We start from the raw sequence: 12,421 nt of genomic DNA, 5'->3' as shown, positions 1-12,421 counted from the left end.
TTGTCATAGCACATCTGTCAGGGGCTCAGGAGCAGAGGCGCAGGGGAGAGAGGAAATGGAGAGCGAAGGGGAAGAATCTGAGGGCAGCGGAGGGCAGAATGACAGTGACCCGAGAGATTCCATGAGCCTCTCCAGTGAATCAGAAGATTCCCAGAAGGGAGCGCCGATGGCCAGGGCAAGGGGGGTCCCAGGGATGACACACCAGAAGCAGGGGGCCAGCGGAGACTCCCAGAGCAGTAGCTGGAAATCAGGGCCAGCTTCCCCACCGGAGCGTAGTGGGGGGGAAGAGTCTCATAGGTCAGAGTCAGCCTCTCCTCCGGCAAGCAGCGACAGAAGCAGTATAACGGTCAGAAGGAAGGTGGCAGGCTGGGCGCGCGCGCCAAGTTCAAATGTACAGGCGCGCGGGACAGCAGAAAGCCCGGATTGGGAACCAGGTCCTAAAGCCCGCCGGAGGGAGGGGGAAGACTCGGGGGAGTCAGCGTCAGAAGAGTCCAGAAAGGGGAAAACCCCGGCGGACAGGCGGACCCAGAGGAAAAGGGAGCAGAGGAAGAGGTGGAGCAAGGCTAGGGTCTTAAACTGGTGTCTGGGGGGAGGAGACTCAGACGGAGCTTCGACGGTCTAGGGTTTCAGACGTAGGGCTGCGCGCCGCGGCTGTCAAACCGACAATGAACTTCAATAAAGACTTATGTATATAAAGAGGAACTGGCGTTGGTCCTTTGTGAGCTGGGACCTGAGGCAGCTCTGACAACATCATTCAAACCAGGACTAATGGTTAAGCTTTGTCCTCACTAACCACGAGCTGTAACCAGGAGCAAGCCTTGATTTCAGCTCCTAGTGAGTGAGGAGAAAGCTTAAGCACTTTGTCTTAGCTTAGTACAGTGTGGCAGCAAAATGATCTGGGCATGAGGAGAGGAGCTGTGAACATCTCTCCATGCACATTTGTACATTCATGTCACCATGCAGCAGCATTGCATGAGCAAGTGGGCAGCCCAGCCCTTGTTACTGACACTGCCAGTGCAATTTGCCCCACACTGGAGTCAAGCAAAGGCACACAGTGCTGCCTGCCTGCCTGGGTAGGGGGGACAACAACAATAAAACAATGAACAGGGTGGTGATACAATGACTACTGCAGTGATAATATCACAATATGCAGAGCGCAGATGCCTCTCACTAATACCTCCATATTTACAAAGCATATTTTGATCCTGTAATTCAGTATCAAAACTGAAGTAACTAACTCGTAAACATAGGGCGATGACTAGCCACCGGAATGATACAGGGTCCAATTCAATGTTCGTGTTTTAATTTCCAATGACGACCACAACTTGGGCTGAGGATAGCCTGATTCCAAATATTCTGGTTTTATCAGTGGGGTCTTTGAAGGAAAGCTCTTAGGGGTTCTACATAGTTCAAACACATGGCTTATATTCAGCAGGAGGCATGTATTCAGTATTCTGGGCCCAATTCTTGCAGCAAGTTTTAACTGTTTTTATCTTTATTGTATATTTTTAAACTCAATGTACACTGTGCCCGGACAATGGTGTCAAGGGCATAATATGGGTGTTGCCAGAGGGGCCATGGCCCCAGGCATGATTTTTTGAGGGGGGGGGGGTGAAACAGGCATCTCTGTGCCCCTCTCCAAGCCTTGGAAGAGGGGCACCTGGTTTTCATCCTCCAAGTGCCATTTTGGCTGGCCGGGCTCCCCTGGAGGAGACAGCTTAACTACTAGTCCTGGTTTGAATGATGTGCTATGACAAAACTGGTTGTAACGAGCAGCACCATCTACTACAATAGTAGTTTATTTTAAGAGAATGATGTATTATCTATAGAGAGTCAATATTTGTTTTCAAAAGATGATTTAATCTAATGTTTATCTCTTTTTTCAGATTCAGCCAGCATTTTAGTCATGAATGCCAAAAAAGACAACAAATCTTCTGTCTCTGACTTTCTACTCCTTGAGTTCTCACCAATACGGGAACTGCAGATTCTACACTTCTCTCTGTTCCTGGTATTGTACCTGGCAATTGTATTAGGGAATCTTCTCATAATATCTGCAGTCACCTTTGACCAGAAACTTCACACTCCCATGTATTTCTTTCTGATGAACTTGGCCATCCAGGACCTAGGTACTGTTTCAGTCACTATTCCTAATTCCATGGCCAATTCTCTCATGAATAACAGACACATTTCTTCTGCGGGATGTGCTGCTCAAGTCCTCTCACTTCTATTCTTTCTATCATCTGATATTGCTCTCCTTACAGTCATGGCATACGATCGATATGTCGCCATTTGCAATCCATTACAATATGAAATGGTATGAATAGGACATTCTGCGCTCAAATGATTGCTGGTGTGTGGGTCGCTGGCCTTCTCTATGCAGTCATGCACACTAGTGCAACTTTTGCAACTCCATTCTGCTCAAATATTGTCAACCAGTTTTTCTGTGAGGTCCCATCGCTACTTACAATTGCATGTTCTAATTTATACCTAATAGAAATTGGAGTTTTGGTGGCGAGTATAATCTTGCTGGCTGGCTGCTTTGCCTTCATTGTCATCACTTATATACACATCTTCATGGCCGTTCTGAAAATTCCTTCTATTCAGGGAAGGAAAAAGGCCTTCTCCACTTGCATTCCCCACCTTGTGGTCTTCTCCATATTTTGTTTCACAGGAAGTTTTGCTTACTTCAGGCCTCCTTCTAAAACCCCATCATTTCTGGACATTGCCTTAACTGTGATGTATACCATTATACCACCCATGTTCAATCCAATAAGCTACAGCATGCGAAATAAGGAGATTAAAAATTCTTTATCAAAGCTGTTGGGTTTGAAGACCTCTTCTATGAATATCTTTTCCAGGCTTATTCTGAAAACAAGAAATCTCTCTCTGTGAGTAGAATTATAGGGAGCTCCTAAAATACATTTTCCTTGTTAGACATGTAGATTCAAATTTCTGCCTGTGTCACAATGTCTTCTTGAATTTCCCTAGGTCAGTTGTACTGTTCACACTTCGCTTCTCTGATCACATAGCCTGTTAAATTGATCTTACATTAATATAATATAACATTACATTAATATAAGTAACTGTGCAGTTTATTCAACTCAACTGCGGGAAATAATTTCCAAGGCAGCCTACAACTGGCTGAACACCCACTCAACCCAGCAGACCTTACTCCCCTGCCCGATAGATGGGTCATCCTCTGTTGACCCAGAACATGGAAATGGCAATTTGAACTGAGTGTTCTTTCTGACAGCAAGCATAGAAGCAAGCTTCTTGAAGCTACTGTTTCTCTGGCTAGAAATGTTGTCAGGCTTGTCTTCCTCTTGCTGTGATATCCTTTCACTGAGTTGGGGCAGTGTTTTTTATTAAAGAGGAGAACAAATATTGCTTTGACATAGTGAGGGCTTGGACTGTGGAATCAAATGGAGTAATATTAAGTCTCTGCTACTAGTCAGAGCACTAAGGACCATTGGAAATCTAAATGCCCTCCCTCTAAAGATGTGCAGCATTGCAAAGGTTAGTTCAAACTGCTTCTGTACATCAACCTCTGATGCTTTCATTCCTCTTCTTTCCATAATCTCTTTTGTATCTTGTATAATTTTTAAATTTGTTTTGTTTTCATTGCCTTAAATAACTTATTTGGAATTACTGTAGCTATTTTGTTTTCATTTGCCCAATTCATATCCCATTCCCCAACCTTTTCATCAAGAGACATTGCCAGTCTGCTGTCTGTAACTTCAGCGTTTTGTATTCAAATAGCATAACTTTTTCAGGCATTCTTTAGAAAGGAATGCACCCACCAAATTTCTGATTAGACAGAGGACAAAGGTTTCACAACTTATATAGGCGACTTAAAAAGGTGGAGACCTTTTAGTGCATGTCATGCAGCAACTGTCCTGTGACCCTTACCGATTGTTCCAGAGTGCTTTGCTTATTTTTCATTTAAATTTGAATAGTTTAAATAGTTTAAATAAATAAGGTAAGAAAAGTATCTAGTTATTTTCACCAGAAACAATGAGAAAGTATGCTCAACAAAAAATAACTTTAAGAATGGAAATAATGTTCACTGACCAAAATAATGTGAATCATAAGCCCTAATTAATCAGGCTGGGTGGGGAGATATGTTTAACATAATTTTGTTGCTTCACCTCTTAAGTTTGACTAATGCAAACAGACAGAAAAAATGCAAGTAAATTATTTTAAAAGACTGGTTTATTTTTTATTCAAACAGAAACAAGTGATAAACAAAAAACAATTTGGTTTCATTTCAAACTCATTTTATTTATTTGTTCATTCTCATTTGCTTTTATAACTGAAACAAATAAGGCTAATTCAACCTATTTTGATTTGTTCTCAAAAAAAAAAAAAAAGCAAACAAAACAAATGGACACCACTAGTAACGTTCTGATGTTTTTAACATAGTGATGAACATTTCTTAGGCACACTTGAGGGAAATCCTCTGGCAAGTTTTGCTGGCATGAGTAGCTTAGGATGCAGCAGATATCTAGATAAGTTGACAGCTTCCCTGCTCAGCTTTGCTCAGCCCTTGCTGCATCTTTAATCCCAGATGAGCCAAATACACACATGTATTTTGCTTATTCTGGGTCAGCTGGGGATCAGTTGGCTGAGATGAAGTTGCCTGATCTAAGACCCATGTAAGTCTTAAAATGGGGTGGGATGGCAGGGCAGGACCAGAGATGGGAGAGAGGCTGGATCCTATGTCTGTTCAGCTCAGTCGTATGACCTGGAAACCAGACGTTTGACTCTGTTTTAAAGACTTGTTTTCCTTCTGGCAGGCTTAGGACTTATCCCCACTTCCACTTGTCCTGTGCCTAAAAAGTACAGGTCTGAGAGGTTGGCAATCAAGGTGCCCGTTTGCACTTCCTGCAGGGAACTGTCTCATGCACCCAAACACATCTAGGCTTTGGGGATGCATTGGAAAGCCAAGACTCTTACAAAAGTGTACAGTCAATCAACTAACTTCAAGAGAACAACAAGTCTATGAGGAATAGTTAGCATCTGGGGGTGCTTTTTTGTTTTTAGTGCAGGCAAAGAACATCTCAAAATGGAAATGATACTGGTTTATTTATAACATTCTGATTGGTATAGATAGATAAGGTCAAAATAAAACTTTTCTGCCACAAAAGTAGAACTTGGCTGCATTGAATGTGTTTCATTTGACAGACAAGGGAACTGCTACTCTATACAAGCATAATTAACATGAAGTAAAATTGAATTAATAACCACTCAATATGGCACTACTACTAATATCATGATCTAATCTGTTCTTCTGATTTAGTGATCATTGCAGCTTATGAACAAATCTTTGCTTAAGAACAAAGCAATAATTTTATTTTTTTAACATGTTTATAACTTGTAATTCTTCTAAAGATCTGCAAATGGGGGTACAACAAATGCTTTCAAATCAGAATGCACAAAATATGAAAACAAACAAAAGAAGCACATCAAAACAAAAGAAGAACTGTTTGACAGTGGAACAGTCTCCCTCGGGAGGTTGCGGGCTCTCATTCCATGGACGTTTTAAATGATGATGATGATGATGATGATGATGATGATGATTTATTTATACCCTGTCCATCTGGCTGAGTTTCCCCAGCCACTCTGGGCTTCTAAAGCAGAGGTTGGATGGCCAACTGTCTTAGATGCTTTAGCTGAGTTTCCTGCATTGCAAGAACTTGGACTAGATGACCCTAAGGGTCCCTTCAGATGCTACAATTCTATGATTCTATCACAGAGCATCAAATAGCAGCAGGGTCAACATGACAGGCCTTGGAAACAATCACAATGCATCTCACCCCTGCGCAAAGGCCTGAATGCTGAAGTATGTTCTTACCTGCCTTTGAAAACACTGCAGTGTCAGGGGCATGACATGCCTCAGAGGGAAGTCATCCAGAAATACAAAGCTAAACATGCAATGTAAGGCTACAACCCAATGTACACTTTCCTGGGACTAACTCCAAGCCAATGTAGTGATATCCACTTCTGAGTAAACAAACATAGGACTGGACAAAACTTATGCAAGCCATCTAGGCAACCAAAAGTGTTTCCTAAAATGAAGAATGGTTTTTGCCTAAGAATTGGGGGAAAATATTGATAAGCAGCTTCCAAAATGCCATTTTGAGCTCCCTGTTTCTTATGCTATAGATGATCGGGTTCATTACTGGTGGCACCATGCAGTAGAACATAGAAACCAAGAGGTCAAATGCTGATGGGGACCCAGATGTTGGTCTTAAATAAACAAAAGTGCCACTTACCAAGAACAGGGAGATAACAATAAAATGAGGCAAGCAAGTTGAAAAGACTTTTTGCTTCCCCTGACTGGAGGGGATCCTCAGAACAGCTCTGAAGATCTGAACATAAGAAAAAGCTATTAGAGCAAAGTAGATGAAGGCTAAACAAGCTCCAAAAGTCAGAACCCAAACTTCTTTGAGATATGAGTCAAAGCAAGAGATCTTTAGCAGTTGTGGGATTTCACAGAAGAATTGATTGATGACATTAGAACAGAACTCCACAGTGAATGTTGTTCCAGTGTGCATTGCTGAATAGAAAAGTCCACCGATCCAAACACTGGTTGCCATCTGAATGCAGGCCTTCTTGTTCATGACAGTCTCATAATGCAGTGGATTGCAGATGGCAACATAGCGATCATATGCCATGATGCCAAGCAGGAGGTAGTGGGAGATCATGAAGAAAACTAGAAAGAAAACTTGACAGACACATCCAGAGTAAGAGATAGCTTGGGTCTTCATCAAGGAATTTGCAATGGATTTGGGAACTGTAACTGATATGGAACCAAAATCTTGGAATGACAGGTTGGCCAGAAAGAAGTACATGGGTGTATGAAGCTGATGACTATAGATGATGACTGTGATGATGAGAAGGTTTTCTATGAAGGCCACCAAATACATTATGACAAAAATTATGTTGTGGAATATCTGCAATTCCTGAATTTCAGAGAATCCAAGCAGAAGGAACCCATTCACTCTTGATTGGTTCAACATCGTGTTGTTCAGACTTCCATTTGGCAACTGAAAAGAAAGATCCCACACTACTCCTTTCCCATGCAACTGTACCTGTTTTTTGAAATGGAGTGGTGCTCTTTAGACACCATTCTCTCTATTCTGACAGTGGTGATGGAGAAACAAACTGCAGTAAAGAGCTTTATTGATGTCTCATTTTTAATTACACCCAGAAGGTTCAGTTCTCAGGAGTCAAGTGCAGCCCTGTAGCATTAAGTCAGACACATCTTTTGAGATTCATGGTGGAGATATGTTTATAATGACTGTGATTCAATGGCTGTTATTGAACTTGGAAGCATTGCTCTGAGGCTGACTCTGTTAATGTAATGGAACCTTGACACCCTCACCCTTACCCTCATGTGGGAGTTGATGAGGAGCAGAGGTCTTCAGTAGGGTTGTTTGTTTGTGGCCCTTGGAAGATTGATTTAAATGTGGCTATTTCAATCCTGCCCCCACTGACAAAATCAATGCAACGTGATTTAATAGATTAACAGTAAACATTTCTTTTATAGAAATGTACCCACATTTTGTGCACAGTGCCTTGCTTCACTCCTCTCTTTGTCTAACATGGTCACAAAACTAATACTGATTTTTTTTTTAAGAGCTCCTCAAAAGTAGAAGCACTCCCTTTTGCTTCTTTAGTTACCTGCTAAGAATTGTGAAGGGGATGAACCTTCAAGGAAACAGCTCTGCTTGTGCACAGTACACAGATCTGGCATTTACAGGGTTTACCAGGATACCAGGTACATCCTATGGCAGAATTACTAATGTTGTGCTATGGCTTTATAGGTTTACTAAGCAGTGGTGGACTTTAGGCTCTCAAATTTCAATTGTAACCTGTGCACCTCTAAAATTCGGTGCATCTCCCACCTCTTGCGCTCTGTTCTACAACATTGCTATGCTCCCCCCCCCCCCCGTGGTGTGGCACCCAGTGCAAGTGAACCAGTCATGCTAAACCCACCTCTGTGCTATGGTTGCATGCTAATTCCTTTTTACTAATTGACAGAAATGTCTCTCAAAGTTCAAATGGGAGGGTAATGAATGTATGGGAGACAAAAAGATTTTTTTGTGGATTTGGAGAAACCTTTTTTTTTTTATTTGCTTGTAATTCTTCTTGGTAGGACAAAGATCTGGCTTCCCATAACAGACCAGCCGCCACTGGGTTTTGCCCCAAACAAATCTTCTTAAAATAATAAAAAAGGAAACAACAATAGCATGAGATGTGTCTTTACCTGATTTATTTATTTATAAAATTTATAAACCATTTACTACCAAAAAATTGTCCAAGTGGTGTCCAAGTACAATTATATATACAACATGCAGATCAAATACAAATATGCATAAGACCATATGTAATCAATACATATTAAAAGAACAAAAGAAACTCCCAATACGGGACCGCCTCTCCTGGTATGCCCCACAGAGAAACTTACGGTCTTCAAATAAAAACATCTTGAAGGTCCCAGGCCACAGAGAGGTTAGGCTGGCCTCAACTAGAGCCAGAGCTTTTTCGGCTGCGGCTCCAACCTGGTGGAATGCCCTGTCGCAAGAGACAAGGGCCCTGCAGGACTTGACATCTTTTCGCAGGGCCTGAAAGACAGAGCTGTTCCACCAGGCCTTTGGTCAGGGCGCAGCCTGACTCCCTCCTTTGGCAATCTCTACAAAGCTTTAGTCTATGGTTGCCATCAATTTGTATTTTAATTAATTTTTAGAATGTATTTATAATGTTGTACTGTTTTAGTGTTGTTAGCCGCCCTGAGCCCGGCTTCGGCTGGGGAGGGCGGGATATAAATAAAATTTATTATTATTATTATTATTATTATTTGATACAGTTTTAAAGATGAACATAGTGTCCATGTTTACTTTGCCATCCTCATTTACCTGCCTACAATGAGCCTGGAGCTGACTACTGTTACGAACAGAAGTTCAAAACATGAAGTTAACCTTTTCCCTTCATGTCTAAAATGGTAGAGCAATGACATTTGAAAATGTATTATCTATTGAAAAAGTACCAAGGTTTTTTTTTTATAGTCTTATAGTGATGACCTGGGTAGAATAATAGGATCATAGACTAGTTGGAAGGGACCACAACAGTCATCCTGTGCAAGTCCCTGCAATGCAAGAGTCTTTCACCCAACATGGGGATTGAACCCATGATCCTGTGATGAAGTGTCTCAAGTTCTACCAACTGAGCTATGTGGCTCTCTGTCACAGCCTCTTCCTGCTCAGTAAACCCTGTTGCCTCTTCAGCTTCTGACACATCCTTCTTCCCAGTCTGCTCCTTCTTCTTCCTCTGACCATGCATCATCATCCCACCACCAACCCCCTGACTCTGAACCTTCTTCCCCTGGGGGTTCCTTCAGCTGGTGCCTCACACCACTGTTCTGTATCTAGCCAGTCCATGATGGCATACTTCACATAATTAGAAATCCTGTCTGTCTGTAACTTCAGGGCCCAGATCCCAGTGGTCTTTCGTACTCTGGCTGACACCAAAACACAAGCCCTAAGAAATTATTTGTTTGTGTGTGTTTCTTTTAAATCAGAGGCTGATTAAGATAATCTGCTTTACAGTAGTTTCCAAATGTCCCACTTTTATACATTCTATTGCTTCCAAATGTGTAATATTAAAGCCAGAATAATGCTTAGGTCTAAAGCAGGGGTGGTGTTTTCAGCCAAGCACCATATTGCATCTCTGGAAACCTTCAGGGGCCATGTAGCATGCATAGCTGTCAATGTTTTCCTTTTTTCAAGGGAAATTCCCTTATTCCGAATAGGATTCCTCACAAGAAAAGGGAAAAGTTGACAGCTATGGTAGCACGTCTAGAGCAAAACTGGGTGTAGCAATGACTGCGAATTTTACCTCTGCATAATAGGCTAGTTTCTACACTCTCACACAACACTCTGTAAGCTCCAGCTACAAAAAAAAGGCATTATCAGAGCTCAAGGACTCATTCCAGCCAGTGAAAACATTCAAAGAATGTGTGAGGCAGGGTTGGGGAGGGAGTTTGGCTGGTGATGATGTGCAGCCAGTGGAGAGTTTCAAGAGCCAAGTAAAGGTCTGTGTTGGCCTCCACAACTGGGTATCTAAAGGATATCAGTATAAATTCCTCTCATCTTCATTAGGGGTATTAATGTGGGTTGTTCTGTTATATCTCTCAGTTTACTTAGACTGTGGCAAGCTTATTCTAGTCATGCTCTACCATAAAACATTTAATCCCACTTTTCCTAGGATGAAGGCACAATAGAAACCATGTTGGATTATTGTGCACCTGTTCTTCCCCAATGACCATTTGTTTATCCAGCCTCCACCTATGGCTCTACTTCCAATTCTGCTAAATATAAACTGCATGGGAAGAACAGTGCTGGGATGTGGGGTCATTGGAAAGCAGGAGTAATGGCTACATAAGGACCATTCTGCATCCTGCTTTCTATATGTATATGGTTTTGTGATGGGGGGGGAGCATCTATATAATGATACTCACAAACTGTGAATTAAAAACAAATAAATAAGCCAAAATTCAGAGCACCTACAGTAAAGGTGTACAAATGTACAGGTAACCTGAAATAAATTACATTTTATCTATCAATTTACATTTCCAAGGGATTATAATTAATTCAAATAATAATGAATATAAGCTTTTATAGAGAAAAATGTAAATATGTTATTATTTGTCATTCAATAGCAGCATTTGTGTTAAATCAGTTTTAGGTTGTCTTGATTTCAACTGGAAATTGCAGTCCTATCCACAATAATCTGCCACTCATTGTCTCATTGATTTTAATATTAGGCACAATACACACACACACACAGTGGTACCTCGGTTTAAGACAGCCCTGTTTATGAACGATTTAGTTTATGAACTCCGCAAAACTGGAAGTAGTGTCCCATTGTAGCTAGAGAAGCAGAGGTGGTACTTCAACAACATCTGCAGAGCTACAGATTAGTCACTGCTGGTATAAAGCCTTATATAGATAAATTCAACATGCAATATAAGGCTACAATCCAATCTACACTTTCCTGGGATTAATTCTCATTCAATCCAATGATACCTGCTTCTGAGTAAACAGATATACGAAAGGACAAATCTTATGCAAACCATTTAGGCAACTGCAACTGTTTCCTAAAATGAAGAGTGGGTTTTGCCTAAGAATTGGGGGAAAATATTGACAAGCAGCTTCCAGAATGCAATTTTGAGCTCCCTGTTTCTTATGCTATAGATGACCGGGTTCATTATTGGTGGCACCATGCAGTAGAACATAGAAACCAAGAGGTCAAATGCTGATGGGGACCCAGATGTTGGCTTTAGGTAGACGAACATGCCACTTACCATAAACAGGGAGATAACAATAAAATGAGGCAAGCAAGTTGAAAAGACTTTTTGCTTCCCTTGACTGGATGGGATTCTCAGAACAGCTCTGAAGATCTGAACATAAGAAAAAACAATTAGAAAAAAGTAAACAAAGCCAAAACAAGACCCCAGAATCAGAACCCGGACTTCGTTGATATATGAGTCAAAGCAAGAGATCTTTAGCAGTTGTGGGATTTCACAGAAGAATTGATTGATGACATTAGAACAGAACTCCACGGTGAACGTTGTTCCAGTGTGCATTGCTGAATAGAAAAGTCCACCAATCCATGCACTGGTTGCCATGTGAATGCAAGCTTTCTTGTTCATGATAGTCTCATAATGCAGTGGATTGCAGATGGCAACATAGCGATCATATGCCATGACACCAAGAATGATGAAATGGGAGACCATGAAGAAAACAAGGAAGAATACTTGGCAAACACAGCCAGAGTAAGAGATGGCTTGGTTTTTCATCAAGGAATTTGCAATGGACTTGGGAACTGTAACAGATATGGAACCAAAGTCTTGTAATGACAGATTAGCCAGAAAAAAATACATGGGTGTATGAAGCTGATGGCTATAGATGATGACTGTGATGATGAGAAGGTTTTCTATGAAGGCCACCAAATACACTGTGACAAAAAAAATAATGTGGAATATCTGCAGTTCCTGCATCTCAGAGAATCCAAGCAGAAGGAATCCATTCACTCTTGACTGGTTCAACATTGTATTGTTCAGAGTTCTATTTGTTACCTGTGCAAAGAAAGATGCCACACGACTTCTTTTTTCATTTGATTGTATCTATTTGTGAAATGGAGTGGTTCTCTTTGGACAAAATATCCTTCCCTTTCTGGCAGTGGTGATGGAAATAAAAATTGTACTAATGAACTTTATTGATATCTCATTTTTAATTGTACCCAGAAGGTTCAGTTCTCAGGAGTTGAGTGCAGCTCAGCCGCACTAAGTCAGACACATTTTGGGAGTCATGTGCTCATAATGACTGTGATTCAATGGCTGTTATTTAACTTGAAA

The 12,421-nt window shown here is 41.2% G+C and overlaps 2 protein-coding genes and 1 pseudogene across 2 annotated transcripts; 1 reads left to right on the top strand and 2 right to left on the bottom strand.

Moving 5' to 3' along the window:
* The first annotated feature begins 1,906 nt into the window (after nt 1–1,906).
* On the top strand, nt 1,907–2,892 carry LOC114583036 (olfactory receptor 14A16-like; annotated as a pseudogene).
* A 3,176-nt stretch (nt 2,893–6,068) lies between these two features.
* LOC114583037 (olfactory receptor 14A16-like) lies at nt 6,069–7,022 on the bottom strand. Its single transcript, XM_028704384.2, has one exon. It carries the CDS (start codon nt 7,020–7,022, stop codon nt 6,069–6,071), a length of 954 nt encoding a protein of 317 aa, XP_028560217.2.
* Nucleotides 7,023–11,161: 4,139 nt separating this feature from the next.
* LOC114583038 (olfactory receptor 14A16-like) lies at nt 11,162–12,121 on the bottom strand. Its single transcript, XM_028704385.2, has one exon. It carries the CDS (start codon nt 12,113–12,115, stop codon nt 11,162–11,164), a length of 954 nt encoding a protein of 317 aa, XP_028560218.2. The 5' UTR covers nt 12,116–12,121.
* Between the last annotated feature and the right edge of the window lie 300 nt (nt 12,122–12,421).

This window comes from Podarcis muralis, chromosome 13 (assembly GCF_964188315.1).
Source record: "Podarcis muralis chromosome 13, rPodMur119.hap1.1, whole genome shotgun sequence".
Classification (NCBI taxonomy): Eukaryota; Metazoa; Chordata; class Lepidosauria; order Squamata; family Lacertidae; genus Podarcis; species Podarcis muralis.
Note: the sequence above shows the minus strand (reverse complement) of the source record. Positions and strands in the feature narration are given on the sequence as shown.

Coding starts and splice junctions, on each gene's coding strand:
- LOC114583037 (XM_028704384.2), bottom strand. CDS start 7,022: ATGTTGAACCAATCAAGAGTGAATGGGTTCCTTCTGCTTGGATTCTCT.
- LOC114583038 (XM_028704385.2), bottom strand. CDS start 12,115: ATGTTGAACCAGTCAAGAGTGAATGGATTCCTTCTGCTTGGATTCTCT.